General features: G+C 40.3%; 1 protein-coding gene across 6 annotated transcripts in view; it reads right to left on the bottom strand.

Moving 5' to 3' along the window:
* Positions 1-25,048, bottom strand: part of APP (amyloid beta precursor protein) — a 283,764-nt gene that overhangs the window by 16,546 nt on the left and 242,170 nt on the right. For 3 of the 6 annotated variants that reach the window (XM_007966044.3, XM_007966059.3, XM_007966074.3), the window contains 3 exons: positions 10,838-11,059; positions 4,359-4,412; positions 926-1,026 (listed from right to left, as the gene is read on the bottom strand). In XM_007966044.3, coding sequence (XP_007964235.2) covers positions 926-1,026; positions 4,359-4,412; positions 10,838-11,059 — 377 coding nt within the window. The remainder of the gene's footprint in view (positions 1-925; positions 1,027-4,358; positions 4,413-10,837; positions 11,060-25,048) is intronic. The other 3 variants (XM_007966048.3, XM_007966068.3, XM_007966083.3) reach the window with 1 other exon arrangement.

Below are 25,048 nucleotides of genomic sequence, written 5' to 3'. Positions count from 1 at the left end.
ACAAAAGAGATGTGGTCTCTTTTGATTTACTCCAATTCTAACATTAGGGGGGAAAAGTGATTTCATCTGAAAAGGAAGCTGCTGTCTTCTTTGCACAAACCTTTTGATGAATAACACTATCAGGAACATCATGGGGTCCTGCCCACCACGTGATCTTATTCTTCCAAGAGAAGTTAAATCATGGGAGGTAGGGGAGGGAATGAAAAGAAAGAGCTGGGGGAGAGATGAATGAGCAAAGGAAGACAGTTCCAGATGTGAACTTAAGCTATATAAAGTGTTCTAGAAAACCAAGCAGCGTATGCGCGTGTTTGACTCTGATCCTTCAAGTAAACCTATTGTAAACCTATTTTCCCAGAAAACACAGTGGAAGTTAAAGTGGCTGCTATATTGAAATTAATTCCACTTTAAGTCCCGAGTCCTGCACAAACTTAGCTGCCTTGCAGTCTGAAAGAACTATACACAGAGCCTCTTTATTTTCTTTTTTTTGAGACAGTCTCGCTCTGTTGCCTAGGCATGATCTCGGCTCTCTGCAACCTCCACCTCCCAGGTTTAGGCAATTCTCCTGCCTCAGCCTCCCGAGCAGCTGGGACTACAGGCACGTGCCACCATGCCCAGATAATTTTTTTTTTTTTGTAGTTTTAGTAGAGACGGGGTTTCACCATATTGGCCAGGCTGTTCTCCAATTCCTGCCCTTGTGATCCACCAGCCTCAGCCTCCCAAAGTGCTGGGATTACAGGCGTGAACTACTGCGCCCAGCCTAGCCTATTTATTTTCTTCACGTTTTCATGGTAATCCTATAGGCAAGCATTGTATTTTTGTTTTTATCTTTTCCTTAATTTGATTTCTAGCACAGGATGAATCAGAGTTAATAGGTCATTTGGCAAGACAAACAGAGTAGTGGAAAGAGGTAAATTATTTTACGTACCAATTTTTGATGATGAACTTCATAACCTGAGTCATGTCGGAATTCTGCATCCATCTTCACTTCAGAGATCTCCTCTGTCTTGATATTTGTCAACCCAGAACCTGTATTATATCACAATGAAAGTATGCAGGACAACCAATTAGTTTTACTCATAAATAATGACATTGTAAGACAAAGCCTACCCAAAACTTCTTTCTAGGCCTGAAGTTAGAGGAAAATTGATTAATGACTTTCTTCAAGAAAAATGATACCCTGTATTTAAATCCTTAATTACTACCTATTTTAAACAAAAAGAAATGAAAAGGTAAGGGAAACCTGAACGTAAGCCTTCTGCTGCCTTTAATTACATGCTATAATTTTTGAAAATGGGGGAAATGCAGAAGTTAAATGCTGGTTGAGAGGTTGGCAAGGATTTGTTCCTGGAATATGTTGGCTTGGCTTAGGGGCTCATTGTTTAGCCTATTATGTGTCTTTTTCCGTGGGCACTCATTACTTCAGAAATAACAATAAAAGGCTTTAAAAATGAGCATTAATTACCTGGTGGAACAAAACTGCTACTTTGGGGCTTTGTTCCAATTACAAATAAATTATGTTCATGTATCTATGCAGTGAAGCGTTGTAAAAATTATATAATTTTAGTCAAGTGTTCTAGTTATAGACACAGATTGTAATTGGTTCGTCTGCTGAATAAAGAGCTACAGTACATAATTTTAAAAATGCTTCTTAGCGACTAACAGAATTTATAATCTACAAACTCTTCCTTCTCTATAAATTGCTATATGATTCTTAATACTAATTGTTCTGATGAATTTCATTATTCAAATAATAATTTGAAGCTTAAAACAAAACGCAAAGTCATTTAAAAACCAAAAACGTAAGTACAAAATATAAACGTCAGTGTCCATGCTATAACATTTAATTATCAAACATCAGAATTTTAGGATGAAAAGGGCTTTTGAAGTCATCTCCTCTACGGTGTTCCCACCTAGGTGCAGACTGTCAGTTCCTGTTTGAACACAGAGGAATGTATCAATTTCTCTCCATTTTTTGATAGATTTGCCTGCCAAAATGGCCTCATTTACATGAAGCCAGAATCAGTTTCCCTGTAACTTCCATCCTTGAAGTCTGATTCAACACAGAGCAAGCCTAATTCTCCCTTCCACAGTAAAACCTTGAACAGGCATCACATCCCTAAGGAGAGGCATGTTCCTGCTGGTTCTTGTCTTACTTGGGCTACACATTCCCAATTCCTTTGGCTGCCAGGGGAATTTACTTCTTGCTCTTGGCCTAATCACTCTTTCAATCTTGTCTATGAGATGCTGGGAAACTTGTCACACATCTTGCTGACAATGAAAAGCACAATGTCCACAGCATATGATGTGCCAGTCTAACAGCACAGCCCATACAAGGAGAAGGTAAGGATAATCTGACAAAACCTAGGAAATCCACGCTGGTTGTGACATAGCCCCATTCCCTCATCTAAGTGTTCAAAAAGCTTCCACTTGATAACCTATTTGAAGAGAGGTCCATAATCAATGTCAATCTATACCTGGCTTGTAGATTGTGAAGTTACCTTCTCTCCTTTTTGCTGTTCAGAACTTCATTTTCCTATCCCTACCTTCCCAGCTTTCCACAAAGACCACAGGCAACGGTTCTATTTCACCTTCAAGTTCTCTTAGCCTGCAATTGGTCTGGGTCATAAGAACTTGGACTTGGGTAGCCAGATGTCAGAGCAAGACTCCTTCTCAAAAAAACAAAAACCCAAAAACAATTTTTTTTTTTTTTTTTTTTTTTTAAAGAAAAAAACATTGACTGGTAGTGTCACCTCTTCCTGGAGATTTCAACAGTAACATATAGGCTCTGCTAGCCCAATGGAGAAATTTGATAAAATTAAATGAGTCAAACGAGCACTTTCTAAGTTACATTTTATGCTTGTAGATGAAAAGCAAGTCTTTTAAAGTGAGAAGCACGATGAAAAAAGTCCCAAGGCAAATGACCAACCTGAGCTGGCTGCAGTTGCAATTAGAACTGAACTGACCCTCAGCCCAAGGCCTTACAAGTTGGCTGAGCAGAACAGGAATGTCAACTCCTGGCTCCTTGAGATTCCCTTACATGACACTGACAATAAGGAGGACATCAGAAGAACTGAAACTGTCTCTGACTCACTATAATTTAAATTCCCCTTAAAAGCCTACAGACAGAAATTCATAACATCAATGAGACCAGCTGTCAAGACGTCTCACGCTACTGTCTCTGCTGCCATTGTTAATCACAGCATAAAGGCATGAAGATGCCACAAGGCAGACTCTGAGTCTTCACGAGTGACTGTGCTTGGAGGAGGCGGTCATGGCTTGAGCCTGTGGTGGAAGCGTGAGGGACAGCGTGGGTCTCCTTCTGGCTCTGCTGCTGACTGTATCTGAACCAGGCAGCAAAGGTTGACCTCTGGGTATTAATATCTTCAAAGAAGGTTCATTCCCTGTTCTTTGACTATTGCCTGGGGACATGATGAGGATAAAGAAGAAAATAAATACAGGAAAGTATGTGTTATTTAGGATTAAAATCTCTCTGGAATATACAGATTTGTCAATTCAATAACTTTCTTCCTCTTTTTGATTCACTGAAAGCGTTGGCTACTCTCAGTTGGGTGAGGCTGTTCATGGAGTAGACACCAGTCACGTATGTGCTTCTGCTGTGCTACGACATTATTCATAAAATAAAAATGTGTTTCTTCTTAATGCCTGTGAAACTGTAAAAAAAATAAGTGTCTATTTCAGTGTTAATGGGATTTTTAAGTAATATAAAAAAAATTAAGGGCTTATGTGCAAAATTATGCATCTACATCTGTTGTGTTACTTTAGCCACTCATTGAGAATAAGTACATACAACCCACAAAAGAGAAGATATATTTCTGGCTCTGGCGAGAAACCAATTCTGGTATTTTCAGGAAATCATGTCTACTTCAGTAACTGATTGAAGTTTGAGCCCAGTTTAGTTAGAAAGTGACCCATCTGGACACCAAACAAGAAAGGAGAGATGTTCACACTGGTATCCAAGTCATCACCTGACAGTCTACATCTGTCTGGGCTTCTGTTTTTAAGGACAGGAGCTATATAATCTTCTCTGTTTTTTGTTTGTTTGTTTGTTTTAAAGAAAAAAGAAAAGAAAAGAAAAAAAAAACCCAAATTTGGAAGGGCTCTCTTTGAGGTTTCAAAAGGAAAGCTCAGAAACAAAAAACCAATCATTTCACTCGGAATTTGGGAAATGAAGAGTAAGGAAAAGTCAAGGGGAATTTTTAAAAGTTTGGTTTCTAAGGTCACTTCAGATTCTACTCTACAGTAAGCAGTAAGAGGCTTATTAACATGCAGAAAGGAGAAAACATCTGGTCAGCTCAGGCACAAGATGCGGAGAGGCAGAAGTCAAGCGGTTCCAATACCTGGTCGAGTGGTCAGTCCTCGGTCGGCAGCAGGGCGGGCATCAACGGGCTCAACTGGGCACAGGAAGCAAGAGACACAGAAAGCAAACAAGACAAATCGAGATGGTAAGTCGTGGCTCCCGAACATAGTCGAGCAGGGAAAAAAAGCATATGCAATAAACAAGTTACAAAAAAGGAGCAGCCAGGAAAGAACCACAGTGAGTTAATCCCGAGCATCGAGGACCAGGAGGGGCAGCACTTTAAATGGTTGATCGCTATTGATGTGCCAGTCTTGCTCCTTAGTTTTCTAATAAAAGCCCTCACCAGGATAGGCAGCAACATCAAAGAAGAGGGGTGGGGAGGGTGGATTTTCCTCTGAGCTAGTTTAGAGATAGTTTCTTGGCTTTTGATTAGAAATAAAATATTCCCAGCCTAGTAGAAAACCTTAAAGATACTTCCTTTTACAACTGCCCAATCTTATCTTATTTTACAGTTAATTAACTATAAAAGGACTCTTAAATTTCCAGGGGAAGTGCAAATATGAATTTATCAGGAGAGCCAAGTTTTACCACATAATCTGCCATTTAGTGAGTGAATCAAATTTGTCCTTAGTATGAGGGCAGAAGAGGGAAACCGCAGTCTGTCTTTCTCTTTTTCAAAAAGGCTACTTTCCATTTGACAGATGACACACAGCTGAAACGTGTGAAATGAGGATATTTCATTTTATATTTGCCATTGTTCCCAATTTTTCCTTTGTATGTGTTCTGGGTCTGACCCAAAGAAAGCAGTGTGGACAGTACGATATTCCTCACCACCATCTGACCTTTCCAAAGCACTTCTGATGCTCAGAAGATACTTCCTTGTTTACACTGGTGTTTGAAGAAACAAGGAATGGGGACAAAGGCGAAGTTTTTAGGATTAATAAATGGTCATAGGGTAAATGAAGCCATGGGGTGGAGGCACAGGGGGAAGCCCCTTTGGTAAGGTGGCAAGTGTAAAGGGAAGAAGGTAAGACAAAGCGAGCACAGGTGCTGAGGGAGACACGGTGTGCTCGATGAGATGGCTCCTACCAATTTCAGTAGAACCATCCAGCTTATTGATGCACACATGCCAGGCATTCAAAGGTGGGATTCTCAGTCCAAATCAGTTTTGGATGACACATGTTAATAGAAACAGTGAGGGAGGAAAAAAGTGGCAGTAAGCCAAGTCTCCAAAATATGAGAAAATATTTCGGGGAGCACTAGGACATTTGGATGAAATAAAAGAGTAAGGTGGTTTGGTCCTTTCTCATGTAGAGACTGGCAGCATGGTGGAGCCAAAAGGAGGGTGAGGCATCTGATCCCAGGCCTGGGCCCAACACTGACAACATCTGTGACCTTGGGCAAGCGCCCACTTCTGTGGCTGTTTCTCCATATGGAAATAGAAATGTTAACATCTGCATCTTCTAATTATAGTGAGGAACAAATAACCTTTAAAGCCTGTTTCAGACACTACCAAATACTACAGAACTGCACTGATTAAATATCCTATGATTAAATATTCCATAGTAAATGATGCGAGAATGACTATTCTCTAGTTTTCTACTAGTGCATTTAGAGGAAGACATACTTCACTTTCTTCTGCAACTCCCAAATACATTTTGACAATGAAGTTTGGTTGTTCTATACTTCAGGTTTTTTCTTATCTGCAACAACCTATAATGAGTAACTGTTATTACTCCTTGTAAAATGCCGTTAGTTGAAAGGTCATTGTACTTTTTGAGAATTTCCTGATGATGAGGAACCCAAATAGTGCTTCAACTGCAGTTAAGAACACACCAAACCACATGCACGAGGGCAAACACGTACCTTGAAGTGGTGGTGAGTGCATACATCAATAGTTACATTATTAGAAAATGTATATGCAACTCAGGGGAAGTAAGTGAAGTGGACCTGTGGTTTCAATGCAGGCTGAGGAGCTGGTGGTCCCAGGGGCCACTGCTAATGTCACCACTTACTTTCTCCGTGATCTGGGGCCAATCACATTCTTTCTGAACTTCAGTTGTGTCACAAAGTAAATGGTTTTTCCAGGGTTCAAATGAGTATACTTATGTGAAAGAAACTTACAAATGATATAGTCCTATAAGTTTCTCTGCCTCTCCCCACTCTTCTTCTTCTTCTTTTTTTTTTTTTTTTAAATAGGCATGTATTATTTAAAAACAGTAATAAAACCTTTCCTATTTTTTAGGAAGATTAAACAAAACTAGTTTCAGTGACATAAACCTTAATCTGCTATAAAAGATTGAAGCTGATTTAGTATAAATTAATGCTAAAAAAATAAGTGGCACAGGGAACAGACATTAAAATACAGTTCTTTTTTAAAAGGCAATTACGATATCATTGCCAAAAAAAAAAAAAAAAAAAAAATACACACCAACAAAACAAAGTAGTGTATTTCCCAATCCATTGCAAATACTTTCCAATTTTTCCAATGGACCTTTACTTAACCGGAAAGTAACTTCATCAATAAAGTGTTAAAAACATTTTACATTGGCCGTTTAGTAATTTAAAAACAAGAAATAGATTATCTTATCTTTAACTTTTAATAGAGTTAAAATAAAATGTAAGCAGCAATGAGTTATTCTTTTGATCTCAGTAGCTTTGAATGTAATCCTTTGCTGTAAGAGGAGAGAAACAGAATGGTCAGACCTCTGGGATTTTTGAGTTTGCTACTTCTGGTGTTCTTTGTAATAAACCTAAACTATTAACAGTGCTGCCTTGTACAAACTCTCTACCAGGTCAAAGGTAATGAGGAATCAGCAGTACACCAGTTTTACATATGGATAAGAGGCCTGACAAGAACTGGTTTGTAAGTTTAATGAAATACTTACTTAATCTAAATTTCAGCATTTAAATTGGCTTCCTCATTGCCTCTATAAAGCTAGTTAAAAATATACTAGAAGGCAGCTTCATACTTTGCAAATACATCCATACAGTCTTATAAGACCTGCTGTGTCTCTTTAAAAATATTACAGTATTTTATCTACATATTATATCTAGGTATTATTTACGAAGAGGCAGACTGTTGGCCACAAAGGCTTCCTGGCAGTTACTGCATGCTATGCCGCTCTTTGTGGCTGCCCTTCTCAGGCAGTCAGGAAAAAGCAGAACAAACACAAATGTCATTAACGCTAATGCTCCCAGCCAGATCATTTCACGATTTGTGAGCACAATTCTGTAACAACAGCTTCATTGCAGCCCAGCCATTCATTTAGGTTTTGTAAATGTGAAAACCAAAGAATAAAAATTTCTTAAGGCAAATTGCAGCTGTTCAAGAGTATATCATATTGGAAAACTCTGATATGCTTATTTTTTTCAATGTAAATTTAAAAAATGGGCATCAGACCCTCCTCTGGATTTCCCTGATTGTTCTTGAGAAAAACAACACATTTTTGGCAAGCATTTGAAACTATGATAATGAGGACTGCATGAAGAACAAAAGGAAATCCTTTGAGAATTTTAGATATTTTCAGTAGTTGTGTGTGTGTGCGCGTGTGCGCGCACATGTCTGTAAAAAGAAAGACTAACAAGTTTCTGGGGACAGGTGGGAGACGGTGTGAGAGGAGAGATGGCTTTAGAACTGTATCTCATTATATGGCTTATTATATTCATTATTTTAAGGATACATTGTTCAGGCCATCTTGAGACAGGCTGATAAAGTCTCTCTAATAAGATCCTCGTTCCATTTAAAAAAAAAAAAGCTACCACTGACATTTACTATGTTCCAGGATTTTTGATAAGAGTTATTTTATGCCTTCTTATTTAATGCTTATACTATACCTCTGAGTTAGGAATTATCATCAACCTTATTTTACAGATGAGGAAGCAGCCAGAGAGGCTAAGTAACTTGCTCATAAGCGCACAGCAGAGCTGGAATTTAAACTCAGGTCTGTATCATTCAGAAGTTCACGAGTGTGGAGTAGTATTTAATATCCTATGAGATGACAGCCATCAATTTTATTCAAAAATTGTTGGAGAGGCTTTTCAAATTGTTTGCTATAATCAATATATATCAGTGTTGGGACTGATAACGAAGAGTACCCCAACTCAAGACTCTGACACTGCAAGTCCTATTGCCTCCCAATATTGTTATACCAGATTTTACTGTTCAAACGGAATCCTTACTTAACAAGAATATCAGCTCTTCTCATGAGGCCTAGGCAATGTAATAGCTGCATGTTTGTCAAGTATCCAGAAGTACTTAATCAAGCTCTTTGCTGAAATGGCCATCTTGGCAGTACCCAAGGGTTTCAGTGTATGTGTGTGTGTACATTCACACGTGTGCATGCAGATTGTCTCCTAAGGCTGATGCTACACATTATGCTGTTAGTGAAAGAGCAAATTTAGTGTGCCTTCAATTTAGAAAATGAGATTGGACATTTTTCACTAAAAATTCTCGTTAGAGACTGAATGAAAAGGACTTTCAATGATCAAAATGTATCTACATGTAAAGAAAGAACACAATCTGCACTCTATTAATAATACATTTAATAAGATAGTTGCCCAGGTCTTTGATAATGAACTGTCCCTAAATTTGTTTTCTTCTATGTGATTAAGAATTGTTTTCATAAATGGTAAAGTTTTAATTATTTTTACATCATCAGTAACATGCTGTTTGTATTTGCTATTACTATAAGGTGCCCTTTTTCAAATTAAGGAAACAAATTTGAGGTGATGACTCACATTGTGAAAACAGTCTACATATTTTCTGCAATGGTTCTTTAAAAAAAACTTGTCCAGTGCACTTAAGGTCTAATATTTAGATTTAGTCTGAGGAGTGTACTAACTGCATGTTATAAGGTATATTATATATATATTTTTACTTTTTAAAATTATTTATGTATTTATTTATTTATTTACTTTTTGAGACAGAGTCTTGCTCTGTTGCCCAGGCTGGAGTGCAGTGGGCGCGATCTCAGCTCACTGTAAGTCCGCCTCCTGGGTTCACGCCATTCTCCTGCCTCAGCCTCCTGACTAGTTGGGACTACAGGCGCCCGCCACCACGCCTGGCTAATTTTTTTTTTTGTATTTTCAGTAGATACGGGGTTTCACCATGTTAGCCAGGATGGTCTCGATTTCCCGACCTTGTGGTCCATCCACCTTAGCCTCCCAAAGTGCTGGGATTACAGGCATGAGCCACCACGCCCGGCCTATAAGGTGTATTATAAATATGAAATCTCCATCAACATTTGCTACCTTAATAAAGAAAATCAGGTCAAATGCTGTGTTCTTAAAAAACATGTTATTTATATCTAGAAATCAAGGTGTTTGTGTGTAATTTTATACTTCTGAACATGAAGAAAAAAGAGAAAAGAAGCTGAAAGATGCTCTCGCTTGAACAGATATTTCTGCTAAGAAATCCCTGTGAAAAAGGATGCCATCTACTGCTCAAATTTGTTGATAAAAAGAATCTTACTTCTTTGAGATACCAAAGGAAAAAACATTTAGAGCAATGTGCTCCTTAATTTTGGCAGCTGCCTTGAATTTAATTTTCTAAACACAAATTAAGTCTTAAGCAAAATTAAATTTTATTTATATGTAGTTCTCTATCTTTGCCTTTAGCATTTAATTCAATCTGAAATTTCATGTACAAGTAAGTAGCCAATGAAGACTACTTTGGTGCCTGTCAAATCTCCATCTCTGCAGGCCCTGTCAAAACTCCTCTCTGTGGATAAATTGTAATTTTCCTTATTTCACTATCTATGTGTTCTTTTGGAAGGTGGCATTCTAGGTCATTATGTCATAAACACAAGTTGAATTTTGTGCTTCCATTCCAGAGGGAACAATATACCTCATAGTTAAAAAACGTTTCTAAAAAAATTCCTACCAAAAGTCATCGCTTAAGAACTTAGTCTCCTAGTGCCTCCACTTCCTCATTTGAAAAAGTCATAAAAATAATATATGACATACAGTACATGCTCTTTATGTATATGCTTTTATTGTTATATACTGTATTATATTAAGAAGAACGGGAAAATAAAAATTAGAAGAATGCTATTGCCACACATGTTCCATGTGAAGGACTGCCTCTTCAATAATACACTGTGGCTCCCCTTTGCCTAGGAGTGTTCACTCAAGGATAATATTCCCTAGAATGCAAATCTGGACATTTGGGAAACAAGAGATCCTTTACTTGCAAATGTTATGTAAATCATTACCATTCTGTTTTGCCACCTATACAATGGGGTTGTTATCTTTTCCAACAATTGGCAGTTTACTTGCTTTGCAGCATAAAAAATATGAAGAATAATTTACACAGATAAAATATTATTTTAATGACATAGTAACTCCTAATAGTTACTTTTTAAAGTAAAATTGAAATGAAAATATTTATTACTACATCAAAAAAAATTCACCACTCAAGAATATACAAAAGATAACTCTCTCTCTTTCTCCTGCACACACATATGTATGTCTATATATACCTGCCGGAACGCCCTTGCTGGTTCAGGGGACTCTTACCTTCGTTTTCTGTGTTGGCTGGCACAGAGTCAGCCCCGAAAGAATGCCACGGCTGGAGATCGTCCAGGCTGAACTCTCCATTCACGGGAAGAAGCTCCACGGTAGTTTTCGTTTCGGTCAAAGACGGCATGAGAGCATCGTTTCCGTAACTGATCCTTGGTTCGCTAATCATGTTGGCCAAGACGTCATCTGAATAGTTTTGCTCTTTCTGAAGCAGCTCATCTAAACCAAACAAAACCATCTCTTTGGTGAGTAACAACAATCACAACAGCAGTAGCAGCAGCCACCATTCACTTCTGCCAGGCATGACTTCAACTGCTTCCACAGGCATGACCTCGTTTACAGGCATGGCATAGGTACCATTATCATCTCCCTTTTACATCTTTGGTGAATCTTTGGTAACATAAGTGAAGACTCACAAATCTTGATATCCTGGGGTCAGTTTTTAAAGCAGTAATTACACACGATACAAGATTATATTCTAAGCTCTTTTTTTCCAGTAAAAAAAGATAAGTCAATGATATTCTGTAAAGTTGATTCTTATTTAACCAATTTTTAAAGTGGGGGGTAGGCAGGCACTGACAGCATTCTTTGGAAAGGGAAGCAACAAATGAGGAAGTGGAGGCACTAGGAAACTAAGTTCTTAAGCAATGACTTTTGGTAGGAATTTTTTTAGAAATGTTTTTTAACTATGAGGTATATTGTTCCCTCTGGAATGGAAGCACGAAGTTCAACTTGTGTTTATGACGTAATGACCTAGAATGCCACCTTCCAAAAGAACAGATAGATAATGAAATAAGGACAATTACCGAGGCACATGGCATTCAAGCTACTTATGCAAAGTCACAGCTCACAAGAGCTGCTGGCAGGACTGGAGTCAGGAGCATGGTAGCCGGCCAGTGTGCTGCAGCGTGGCACCCCTAGAGGTGAAAGGCCACGGGAGCTCCGTTGCCATTTCCTCCTGACACAGTTAGACGTCCCCAGTATACAATGATCGCACAGGAATAAACACCAGGCTTTGGTGTGGTGGCAGTAAGCGAGGCACAATCTCATTCAAACTGAAAGACAACAGTGAATCTCCTGTCTTGCCTTGCACACTTGCAAGGATAAGCAAAGCATTAATGGGTCAGCAGTTCGCTACCTTCTTGAATAGTTTTCAGTTTTGCCTTGAAACAAAATCTGCATTTCCTAAATGCTCCTCTTGTGCTGCATGATCTATGCCCTGAGGCAACAAGGAAACTGTTCCCTTGCCCTTCCAGATGCAGCCCCGCAGACAGACATCCAGCCTTCTCTGGACTTAACCACCCCTGGCTCCCCACATTTCCCAATGTGAGCAGACACCAAATGTTCTGCCTTTCTCCTCTGTTGCTTCCCTTTCCAAAGAACGCTGTCAGTGCCTGCCTACCCCCCACTTTAAAAATGGATTAAACAAGAATCAATTTTACGGAACATCATTGACTTATCTTTTTTTTACTGGAAAAAAAGAGCTTAGAATATAATCTTGTATCATGTGTAATTACTGCTTTAAAAACTGACCCCAGGATATCAAGATTTGTGAGTCTTCTCTTATGTCACCAAAGATTCACCATGTTTTTCTCTGATTTTTACAAATTAGAGACCGACAGATAGCATCGCACTAACAACAATATTTGATTAACCAAAATGTCTCATTTTCCAGTTGTATCTGTGTTGAGTTTGCCCTAGTATATATTTCAGATATATCGCTGGTTAGCTTTATTGCTAGAGAAAATGAAAAGATCAGGATTTAAATTTGATTTGTAACGTTTTACAATCATCTTTCAAATTCTTTTATATCGACAAAAAATGTATCTGAAAACTTAAAATTCTGTTCAAATATACCCATTAAAATAATTTGATGGAATAGCATTAAAGCATGTTGAGTAATATCTTTTCATGGAGTCAGTTTTATTGCAAGAGGTTTTAAGTGACGAAATCTCAAGCAAATCAGTTCTTTTGAAGTCTAATCTGAGTTATAATATATCCCTATTCACTGTGGCACCGTTTCTAAAATTCAATACTTGATTCCCATGACTTTGAGGATGTATACGAGGCATACTTAGAGTAACAGGGGGTAGAAGCACCACCACTTAGCTATCATTGTAAATACTTAAAAAACCATGTGGTTTTATTCCCTTACAGATAAAAGGCCCTCATTACATTTCCTCCAACTTTTTCATGTCTTACAAAGCCATAGGCAGTGGCTGATAACTTAGCCAATGTCCGATTAAATAAATTAAATGAGCATTTCCTTTACATAAATCTTTTGCTTGTGACTGTTATGCACTTACTATGCTAAAGAGAAGATATTCTGGAATACTAATAATTATTGGTGCTTACACATTCATCTTGAGAGGAAATAAGCTTTGCCAGCGAGAAAGCTCTTGGACTCCCGAGGGGCTATGCTGTTCTTGGGTCTGTGCTACTTACTATCCCTACCCTGTCCTTTATCTAGAAATGTTCTTACTGTTTTGCATACACAGTACTTACCTTCTTCCCTGTGACATCTCTGAATAACCCTTCTCACTCTTTTTTTCTCCTCTCTTCATCCCTGTCATTTTCTTCTTGTATCTCTTTCCATCTCTTTCTACACTTCTCCCTTTGGAAATCCCATAGACTCCTGAAACTCTAAAGATCTCCTACCTTTGGATGAATCTGAAATGTACTTCCCCAGCTTTGACTTCTCCCTCCCACTCAAATTTGTATATTTCCAACATTTTGCTGGAGATACCAACTTAGGGCTCCCTGCTGATCCAGGCACTTGGTAGGTACACAACTGCACTCAAGGTCCCTGGCTTTCCCACCCACCTTTTCTGTTTTCTAATCATGGCAGAACCATTCTCCCTCCCAGTCACAGGCCTGAATCCTTCAGAGCCATCCAGGACTCCCTGTATTTCTTCATGTCCGGTACTTACACTACTGACAAATCCTTTTGCATTCTATTTCTGAATTCTCTCAACCACTTCCTGCTTGCTTTTCCACACTACCCGCACCGCCCCTGGGAGTATGATTACTTTTCGCCTGGATAATTACAATAGTCTCCTCACTGCTTGCTATGGTCTGAATGTCCCCCAAAGTCATGTGTTGAAACCTCATCTCCACTGTGGTAGTAGTGAGAGATGGGGTCTTCTGGAAAGCAAGTCATGAGAGTTCCACACCCCCGAATGGATTAGTGCCTTCTAAAAGGGCTAGAGGAAACCAGCACAGGCCTCTTTTTGTGCATCTGCCATGTGAGAATACAGAGTTTGCTGCTTCCGGAGGATGCAGCCACAAGGCGCCATTTTAAACGTAGAGAGACCAGGCCCTCAGCACACAATGTCGGGCCCACTCTTGAACCTGGCCTTCTCAGCCTCCAGAATTGTAGTATTTCTGTTGTTTATAAATTACCCAGTCTCTGGTATTGTTAAAGCAGCACAAACCGACTGAGACAATGGTTTCCCTGCTACTTTTTATTTTTTGGTTCCCCAAATATTTTCCTGACAGAGAGGAATGAGGAATGGCTCCCTCTGTTTCAGTGGGTCTTCATTTTCTACTGAATTAATTCTAATTCTTTTGCCAGATGCTGAAGGCCCTCTGTGGTCTGGGTCCACCCCATATTTAGCCATGAAACTCACAGCTCCTAGCTGTCTACACCACACCTCCCTCTCAGGCTAAATAGCTTGGGGTATTCCCACAAAAGACCATGTATGCCCATTCTGACACTTTCGTTTTCTATTCCTGCTATCTCGGAAGCCCATCTCTGCTCACCTACGTTATTTGAACTCTTTAGAGCCCAGCTCCAATGCCCTCTCCTATATGACTCTCCTCTCCCAAGGCAGGTATTGTCATTCTGATGGGATGAGGAGACTGAGGCTGGGAAAAAGGAACCAATCTCTTTGAGACCCAGTGGTCAGTAAGCACCAGTGCTGAAATCCAAGTCTTGGGCTTCTAAACACCAGTCTTCCCACGTTCAGCCCCTATCTATTTCAGCCTCTCGTATTATCACAAAAGTAGCTGCAGAAATCAGGCATTATTAAGCGTGTCTGTTCCAGCTGAAAATAGATTTAGAAACTTAGAAACCTTTAGAAACTTAGAGACCTATAGACTTAAAAACTTAGAAACCTTTAGACTTTTAGACTTAGAAACTTAGAGACTTAGAAACTTAGAAGCTTAGAAAAGCCACACCAGGTGGCCATCTAAAAGCCCCCGCCCAATGACCAGGTGTCCATCTGAAAGCCCCCACCCAATGACCAGGTGGCCATCTAAAGCACCCACCCGATGTCCGTGTGGCTATCTAAAACACCCACCCAAATTCCTGGAACTCAAACAGAAGAACAAGTCCGGGAAATACCCCGCGTGGGTTCAAACCAGGTTCAAACCAACCAATCAGAGTAAGACACCTTGCTCAGGCCATAACCTGCTCCAATCATCTTGCGCCTCAAGCTTTGTGAATTTTTGTGGTTTTTGCCTTTATAAACTGTCTGTAACAAGCATTCGGGGTCCTGTGGCCAACTTCGGACATAGGACCCTAGCGCGCTAGCAATAAATCTCTCCACTGTGACTTCCGTGTCGAGTGGTCTCTCGCGACGACCCCTGCCCAGGAAGGAATCTAAAAACTAGGTTCCTACACAGCGTCTTCAGCAGTCTCTTCCACTCTTGTGGATTTGTAAGCTGACTTAATCACTGCTAGTCCTATGGAATGGTTATTGCTTTTGGTCACCAAATGGCATTTCTCAGGCAGGGGCAGCTGGAAAGGGCCCTGTACCTATCTTATCCCTTGGCAGTAAAAAGGCAGAGTAGCAAAAGATCACAGAGAGAACTCTTACACTCGTACATCACAGAATAGCCAGGGCATCTGAGGTTGAGGTACACTGTGGTACCCCGGTTTCTCTTTTCTCTGTTACACTGTTGGTAGAAAAGTTCCTCCAAATGGCCACCAGCAGGCTGAGCCCCATGGTGGTTAATTTTCCTGGTTTACTATGTTCATTTTCAGAAAATGTAAGTGAAAGAATGACAGATTCAAGAAAAGTTACATTTTTAGTAGAGTGAACCACACTTTTGTTTTTGTTGTTGTTGTTCAAAATAGGAACATGCCTATCTTAATTCAACACAGAAATAACCACCCCTGGCTATGTCATTTAGAACAATGATGCCAGTGTGGTTTTATTTATTTATTTAGAGATGCAGTCTCACTCTGTCGCCCAGGCTTGAGTTCAGTGGCGTGATCTTGGCTCTCTGCAACCTCTGCCTCCCTGGTTCAAGTGATTCTCCTGCCTCAGTCCCCTGAGTAGCTGTGATTACAGGCACACACCACCATGCCCGGATAGTTTTTATATTTTCAGTAGAGACAGGGTTTCTCCATGTTGGCCAGGCTGGTCTCGAACTCCTGACCTCAGGCGATCTGTCCGCCTCAGCCTCCCAAAGTGCTGGGATGAGGTGGGAGCCACAGCGCCTGGCTGTCAGTGCAGTTTTAAGATAAAAAAAAAAGAGGCAGACATAATGGATTACCATTATCAGAAGTAGAATTCAATTTCGTCATCATAAAATGTCTAAGGCAGCCAGCTACCCGCAGACATGACTAAGGGCTCAGGATTTTACCAGTGGCTAACACACTGGCACTGGGCAACTGAGCCTATGACAAAATACCCAGAGACAAATATGATTCCTTCATTGTTCATTCTGAGTGGGACTTTGACTTCCATGGTGAGACTAATCACACCGAAACCACACTTCCACTACATTAGTGGCTCTGATGGATTATCCTTTTATCCGAATTAATTTAATACTTAATTACAGTGCTCTGATGGCCTGTATTGGGGATTTTCAGAGGTTTTAAGCATCTACATTTGCCAACCGCTATATTAAACTAGGAGACTTTGCTTATTTTCCTCCCAGGACTTATTTTTCCCCCCTAAAAGCTATTTGTTATGACCGAAATTGTAGCAGTTATCTTTGAAGTCAAATATCTTCTACACTATCCAAGCATTTGAGCCTTACAGTTAAAAGTGGAAATATTTAACTGAGTTTAGTGATGATATTTAAAATATGGCTTAATCAATATCAGAGGTATTTAATTTCAAATACCAAACACCCAATGAACAACATCACCGTGCTCTTTAAAAATGCTTTGAGCGCGGCTGGGCATAGTGGCTCATGTCTGTAATCCCAGCACTTTGGGAGGCCGAGGCGGGTGGATCATGAGGTCAGGAGTTCAAGAGCAGCCTGGCTAACCTGGTGAAACCCCGTCTCTACTAAAAATACAAAACATTAGCCAGGCATGGTGGCGGACGCCTGTAATCCCAGCTACTTGGGAGGCTGAGGCAGGAGAATTGCTTGAACCTGGGAGGCAGAGGTTGCAGTGAGTTGAGATTGTGCCACTGCACTCCAGCCTGGGTAACCGAGTAAGACCTTGTCTCACAAAAAAAAAAAAAAGAAAAAAGCTTTGAGGGTGTATACAAGGCATACTTAGAGTAACAGAGGGAAGAAGCCCTACCACTTAGCTACCATTGTAAATACTTAAAAATACTTTAAAGAAAGCATCAAAAGATAATAGTAATTTCGTCTTCAAATAGCTAAATATTTTGTGTTTTTTTAGACACTCATGATCATTCATTTTGAGAAAAATAGCCTCATAAATAAAACAATCACTGAATAGGAAGCAGATGAATTCACCTAATATTCTTTTAGTTATTAATCCACTAGCCAAATGCCTTCTAAAAATTTAACGGTCACACGTTAGGTTTAAAGAAAATAAAATTTACAGGCATTAAATCAATCAGTTATCTTTCACAAGTGTCAGTTATAATAACTGAACAGCCTCTTCCATATATTTAACACATTTGGGTTAGAGAAGAACATTTTCTTTATATAAAGGAGATGCCACCTTAGCCTTTTCCCTGTAAAGTTCGGCTGTTAAAGCTCTGATTTGAATCTATCCATCTGACAAAGGTCTAATATCCAGAATCTACAAGGAACTTAAACAAATTTACCAGAAAAAAAAGAAAAATAACCCCGTCAAAAAGTGGGCAAAGGATATGAACAGACACTTCTGAAAACAAGACACGTATGTGGCCAACAAACATGAAAAAAAAGCTCATCATCACTGGTCATTAGAGAAATGCAAATCAAAACCACAATGAAACACCACCTCACACCAGTCAGAATGGTGATCATTAGAAAGTCTGGCAACAACAGATGCTGGCGAGGATGCGGAGAAATAGGCACGCTTGCTTTTACACTGTTGGTGGGAGTGTTAGCTCAACCATTGTGGAAGACAGTGAGGTGATTCTGCAAGGATACAGAACTAGAGATAGCATTTGACCCAGCAATCCCATTACTGGGTATATACCCAAAGGATTAGAAACCATTCTACAATAAAGACACATCCACACACATGATTATTGTAGCACTATTTACAATAGCAAAGACTTGGAACCAACCCAAATGCCCATCAGTGATCAACTGGATAAAGAAAATGTGGCACATATACATCATGGAATACTATGCAGCCATAAAAAGGATGGTTCATGTCCTTTGCAGGGACATGGATGAAGCTGGAAACCATCATCCTCAGCAAACTAATACAGGAACAGAAAACCAAACATTGCATGTTCTCACTCGTAAGTGGTAGCGGAACAACGAGAACACATGGACACAGGGAGGGGAATGTCACACACCAGGGCCTGTCGGGAAGTGGGGGGAAAGGGAGGGAGAGCATTAAGACAAATACCTAATGCATGCGGAGCTTAAAACCTGGATGATGGGTTGATGGGTGCAGCAAACCACCAAGGCACATGTATACCTATGTAACAAACCTGCACGTTCAGCACATGTATCCCAGAACTTAAAAGTAAAAAAAGTAGAAAACAAAAACAAAACAAAACAAAAAATTCTGATTTGGACACCAGTGAGAATATGAAGTCCCTAAGCTTGCTGGTTTTTCTTCTGTCTAGGATCGAACCTCCACTGCTATTACTGTTTTTCTTATTTTCTGATTATTTTGGTTCCCAAAATGGAAATTTGTTTTTAATCTTATCTAACAGGAGATTAGCATATGACCAATTCTTATCTTTTAAATAAAAATTTACTCATGTGCCTGCCTGAAAGGACTGAAGATCACACCCCCACACGCTCTTCCATGCCCCTTCTTCTCTCTCCCCTGACACAGCTGCATTGGAAGTATCTGTAAATAGGATGGGCTAATTTTCCCTATCAAGAAGCTCCACTAAAAATCAGCGGTCACCCACTCTAGCTAGGCATTTTGCCCACACCAGGACTATGAGATCAGATTTCATTTTCTAATCAGCAGTTCTGTGCATGTCTGATTCTTGGCTCAACATACAACTGCTATGCTGTTTATTATCTTTAATCTCTCTATGGCCCCTGAAACTCCTCAAGGCTCGGATTCCTCATCCGCAAAATCATGGGAGGCTGGTTCCGTGGTTTTTATAGTTCCTTTGCTTTGAATCCTTTTGTCTATACTCATGGGTGTTCTCTGGGAGTTTGTTAGACATGTGGAACCTCAGGTCCCACCCAGATCCAGGGAATCAGAATCTGCATGTTAATGTGATCCCTAGGTGACTCTCACGCATGTGACCATCTGAGACGACCTACCCTCCACCACGCTGACCACAGCCACCAGCTGTACCAAGACACCACCACACAACAGCTTTGGTTATCCCTTCAAGAAAGAAAAACAAGCAAAATGGCTGGGTGTGGTGGCTCACACCTGTAATCCCAGCACTTTGGAAGGCCAAGGTGGGTGGATCATTTGAGGTCAGGAGTTCAAGACCAGCCTGGCCAACCTGGTGAAACCCCGTCTGTACTAAAAGAATACAGAATTAGCCAGGCACGGTGGTGTGCGCCTGTAATCCCCGTTATTTGGGAGGCTGAGGCAGGAGAATTGCTTGAACCTGGGAGGTGGAGGCTGCAGTGAGCCATGACTGTGCCAACTGCACACCATCCTGGGCAACAGAGCGAGGCTTGGTCTCAAAAACCAAAACCAAAACCAAACAAACAAAAAAACAAGTCTCAAAAACAAAGCAAACAAAACAAGGCATGAGATGAGTGTGGGCCAAGAATCAATATTGCCAGGGGAATATTGCCAAAACACCTTAAAAGTCAAGTTCTTAGAGCCCAGAGTCATGCCTTGAAGTTTCTTATCATCAGGGTCACATTTCTGAACCAGAAAGCCACAGGAAAGACTGGTCAAGGACTTCCTTTTTCCCTGGACCATGTGTTACGGGAAGCTTTCAGGAAACAGGTCAGTAAGTGTAGAAGGCATCACAGGACAAACTTCATTGCTGGGTTTCCCAGAAAAGAGCAGCTCTCCCCTACTGAAGACACTTTTAGCAGACGGGCCTTCACTAGTGAGTAAATATACTTAAAAAGCATGGACTTACTTGTAGGTCAGTGGAGCAGCTGATTTGGGGGAGAACCCACGTGATCGTTAAGGATGGTAGGGATGTTTTGATTGGCATATATGCTACAGCCATCTGCGATGCCAGAGCCATACTGTGATGGGACTGTGCCAGCTACGACACCTTCATAACCATGAGAACTGCACTCATGGCTTCTTCATACCCATCTGCTGATTTGATAACCACAATAATCTTCCTTAGTGGGATCACTACTCCCATTGATAGTTGAACAAACTGACGTACATCCTGAGAAGTACACTTAAAACTAACAAGTGGCAGAACTGAAATCTGAACCCAAGTATCCCAATTCCTAATGCAACCTTGTCACTGTTCCATGGAAAGTTCCATTTTATAGAGCACATGGCTATATAACTTGGATTAGAAACTAATATTAAAGAAGGGTATCACGCCTGTAATCCCAGCACTTTGGGAGGCCGAGGTGGGTGGATCACGAGGTCAGGGGATCAAGACCATTCTGGCTAACATGGTGAAACCCTGTCTCTAATAAAAATACAAAAAAAATTAGCCGGGCATGGTGACGGGCACCTATAATCCCAGCTACTTGGGAGGCTGAGGCGGGAGAATGGCGTGAACCCGGGAGGCGGAGCTTGCAGTGAGCTGAGATCGCGCCACTGCATGACAGAGTGAGACTCCGTTTCAAAAAAACAAAGCAAAACAAAAAACAAAACAAAACAAAAAAAGGAAGCATAAACCCATCTATCATCACAAGCACCCTCTTTTTCAAATTTGAAATGTATGAACATTTCAAATTTTTGATAGGTTTGTAAAGGAATGAACTTGACGGTATCTTTTTTTTTCTCTTTCATATAAAGAACCCAAGGTAAAAGAGATTAAAGCAGCAGTTCAAGGTCACGGATGTTCCTGATGGCGGAGCGGGGCTGAAAAGCTCCCTCTTCTAGCCAAGTGAGGCCTGCCTGTCACTCTGTTCGGACAGCCCATTCTCAATAGCACTTTCCCCCCAGAACACTCTCCCAATTCTTTACTTCTCCCTTTCTCAGGATGAACACGATGGCTACGTGAATGGCCAGAAGGTTTCACCAACTCGAAGTCAAATTTGAAATAATTTAGACTCCTTTTAATTTTGAGCTATTTAAAGCCTTGAACAGTATATTTATTCTGCTGACTCAATCAACCCAAATATCCATCTGCATTCATGATGCAGTGTAGTGACCTGAGCACTTCAATGGTCAAGAGTGATACAGCCCTGTATGACGTGGCCACATTTTCCAACTTGGGGAAAAATTTATACACATATTATCACAAAATAAATGCTGTACCACAAATCCAGTTTTTATCTTGACGTCCAGAAAATCAGGTCAGTTATTTTTAGCTACACTATCAATCTTGAAAATCTCCCAGAGTTCAAACTCAGACTACATGTCTAAATCTGGGTTTATTTTTGTTTAAAATAACAGTTTCCACACATTTTAAAATGAAGCATGCTTTGTCCCCTTATGGTAACAAACTGTCCCTGGAAGGGACACAAACAAAGCTCCACATTACTTGTGAAAATATTCCTTATTGCTAGGGACGTTTTACTGAAATATCACTTGTCTGGCTTAGACTGAGGGTACAGAAGAAGTCCCTTTTCATTTAGAACACATTTCCTTTTGGCTTTCAAACATCATAAACCAAATAACTTAGATCTACCAGTGGCATCAGTCAGTAATGAAGATAAAGACCAGCCAGGCTCCCTGGCATCTAAAAGCAGATTGTGGGGACCCTTTTCCCCGTTTACCTGTAGAACTTGTGCCAATGTACTGACATGATTTCCAACTACATTAGGGAGTCTTGGTCTTGCCTGGGTTGTCAGGAACTTAAAGTACAGACTAAAAAACAAGTTTACATACTATAGAAATAACCTCTGAACGATACTGTATTAAGATTAACACACACACACACACACACACACACACACACACACACACACACACACCCCTCCTTGTTTTGAGGAAACATACAGTGAAGTATTTCGGCGTAAGGGGCCATTATGTCTGCAACTTCCTTTTAAAAATTTTTAATTTATGGCTGGGCGAGGCGGCTCAAGCCTGTAATCCCACCACTTTGGGAGGCCGAGACGGACGGATCACCAGGTCAGGAGATCGAGACCATCCTGGCTAACACGGTGAAACCCCGTCTCTACTAAAAAATACAAAAAACTAGCCGGGCGAGATGGTGGGCGCCTGTAGTCCCAGCTACTCGAGAGGCTGAGGCAGGAGAATGGCGTGAACCCGGGAGGCGGAGCTTGCAGTGAGCTGAGATCCGGCCACTGCACTCCAGCCTGGGTGAAAGAGCGAGACTCCGTCTCAAAAAAAAAAATTTTTTTTTAAATTTATTTTTAGAACTTTTCTCTAAGTCTCCAATATACTAAAACAAGAAGTTTAGTACTGTAGGCATTGTCAGCTTTAATTTATACATATTTGGATGTTTTCCTCTGGTTCGATTTATAGTGAAATTACATCATATGCCCATTAATGTGATACAAACTGTATGTCTTTTACAAACAAAAATAAAAATGAATGTGATTTTGATGCCTCATATCTTTTTTTTTTTTTAATTGGAGACAGAGTCTTGCTCTGTCACCAGGTTGGATTGCAGAGGTGCAGTCTCAGCTCATTGCAACCTCCGCCTCCCGGGTTCAAGTGATTCTCCTGCCTCAGCCTCCTGAGTAGCTGGGACTACAGGCACGCATCACCATGCCTGGCTAATTTTTGTATTTTTAGTAGAGATGGGGTTTCACTATGTTGGCCGGGATGGTCTCCATCTTCTGACCTCATGATCCACATGCCTCGGCCTCCCAAAGTGCTGGGATCACAGGCATGAGCCAGCACACCCGGCCCAATGCCTCATATCTTTTAAACTTAAGTCAATTATTTCACATGGTCTTTAACCCAAGAAACAGCTATCTCTTCACATGCTAGAGGAAAAACTGGCTACCTGGCTAGTTGAGAGATGTGTGCTTTGATGGCTGACCTGAAGAAATTTCAAGGTGATTGTTACGTGAAATTCTCTCTTCAAATCTGACTTCAACAGCCTAACCTCTGCAGCATATGTTATGACTTCACTGTGAGTCTTCTTTTATTAAAAAAAAAAAATCAGTTTTTACTAATTATAAGAGTAACGTAAATTTAGTGCCAAAAATGTAGAAAAAAGAAATAAGAATACTTCATTTGCAATTCTACCAGCAGAAATAATCAAGAGTAGTGTTTTTTTAAAAAATGGTTTTATTCTTTACTGCATTATTTCATCTCTTCCTTATCATCACTTTACTGCATAATTTTTATGACTGCTTAATGAGAGTAAATTTTTCGAAGTTATTGAGGCACACGGAGAGTCCTTGGAATGAGGATAATTAGGCTTGAGGACACAGAGGAATCATGAGGAAGAATTCTCCAGTTCCATTCCTTTTCCTGGGTATAGTTTGTTTGTGTCTCCTTCTAAGTAAGTTCTTAGATGTAGAATGAATTGGAAAAAATGAAACGTGAGGTTTGCTCCATCTACCACAGTATCACATTTCATTTTTTAAAACTCCTAATGCTTTCAGTGAGGACAAGAAAGTACAGTGAGAAAAAAAAATTCCTCAAATATCAGTTTCCATACTCTTGTGTGCATTTTTATAGAGGCGAAAGTCATTCTGGTGCCCATATGAAATCTAAAGGCACAATCGCCTGGAGCCTTCGGTGCTGGTTTTGGGGTTTTCTGGAAGTTAATCCACAGTGTCCCATTTTCTCTACTGTAGCTCTGAACCCATTAAGAGACAGCAAGAAGAGATGTAAACCGCTCCTTTACTTCTGATAAAACCAAGCCCTTACTAGTCCACATTTTGCTTTCTCTGGGGAGCGAGTCACATATAGGACACATGGCTTGTCCAGCTGCGTGCTGGACTGAATTTCAGCTTCAACTTGAACTTTCCAACAAAATAAGGGATGGAGGAGTATGGGCCTTAGCAAGACATGCCCACAGCACTGCCATAACAGCTGTGCTGGCTGTGGGTACAACTCTAAAAGCAGCACTCATTTTGTAGTTTCAGTGAGCACTGTCCCTAAAGCTGTGTCCTGTGTGACCAGCCCCCTCTCTCAAGCTCATGAGAGAAGTCTGTATGACTGGGGTAAGAGAGATCCTGGGGTGGGCCAAAGCAAATGAATTAAATGGGAAACAGTGCCCCTCCCGGCAGCCAGCAAAAACTGCCATGCTGTGAAGAAAGTGCATTATAATTGATTCATGTTGATACGTGCTGAATTGATGGAATTTTATACTTCAAAGGATGCGAAGAATTGGTTAGCAAGTCTGATGAGCTCATGGTAGAAAGGATGATTTTCAACATCCATACATAGTTAATTTCATTCAAAGAGCCTAAAAAGCCTTATGCAGATAATTATAACAGGATCAGGCAAGTGTGTAAGATTAGCACAAATTATATATATATATAAAAAATCACAACACAGGATTGGCACCTTTTCCCACACACAGCACATCATCCTTTTATATATGATAGCTCATTTGAAGTGTATATTTATGCAGATTAAAAAAAGCACACAAACCCTCCATGCACTTCTGCACAGTGGCCTACTGTGTTTTCTTTAACACAAAACTTGCTTTCTGGGGAACAATTCTAGATATAGCAATGGTTCTTTCTCTTCTGCTTTAGCTTATTCACATGCTTCTTTAACAACGTTCACGCCTGTAATCCCAGCACTTTGGGAGACCGAGGCAGGCGGATCACAAGGTCAGGAGTTCGAGATCATCCTGGTGAACACGGTGAAACCCAGTCTCT

The sequence above is a fragment of the Chlorocebus sabaeus genome, chromosome 2, assembly GCF_047675955.1.
Source record: "Chlorocebus sabaeus isolate Y175 chromosome 2, mChlSab1.0.hap1, whole genome shotgun sequence".
Lineage (NCBI taxonomy): Eukaryota > Metazoa > Chordata > Mammalia > Primates > Cercopithecidae > Chlorocebus > Chlorocebus sabaeus.
Note: the sequence above shows the minus strand (reverse complement) of the source record. Positions and strands in the feature narration are given on the sequence as shown.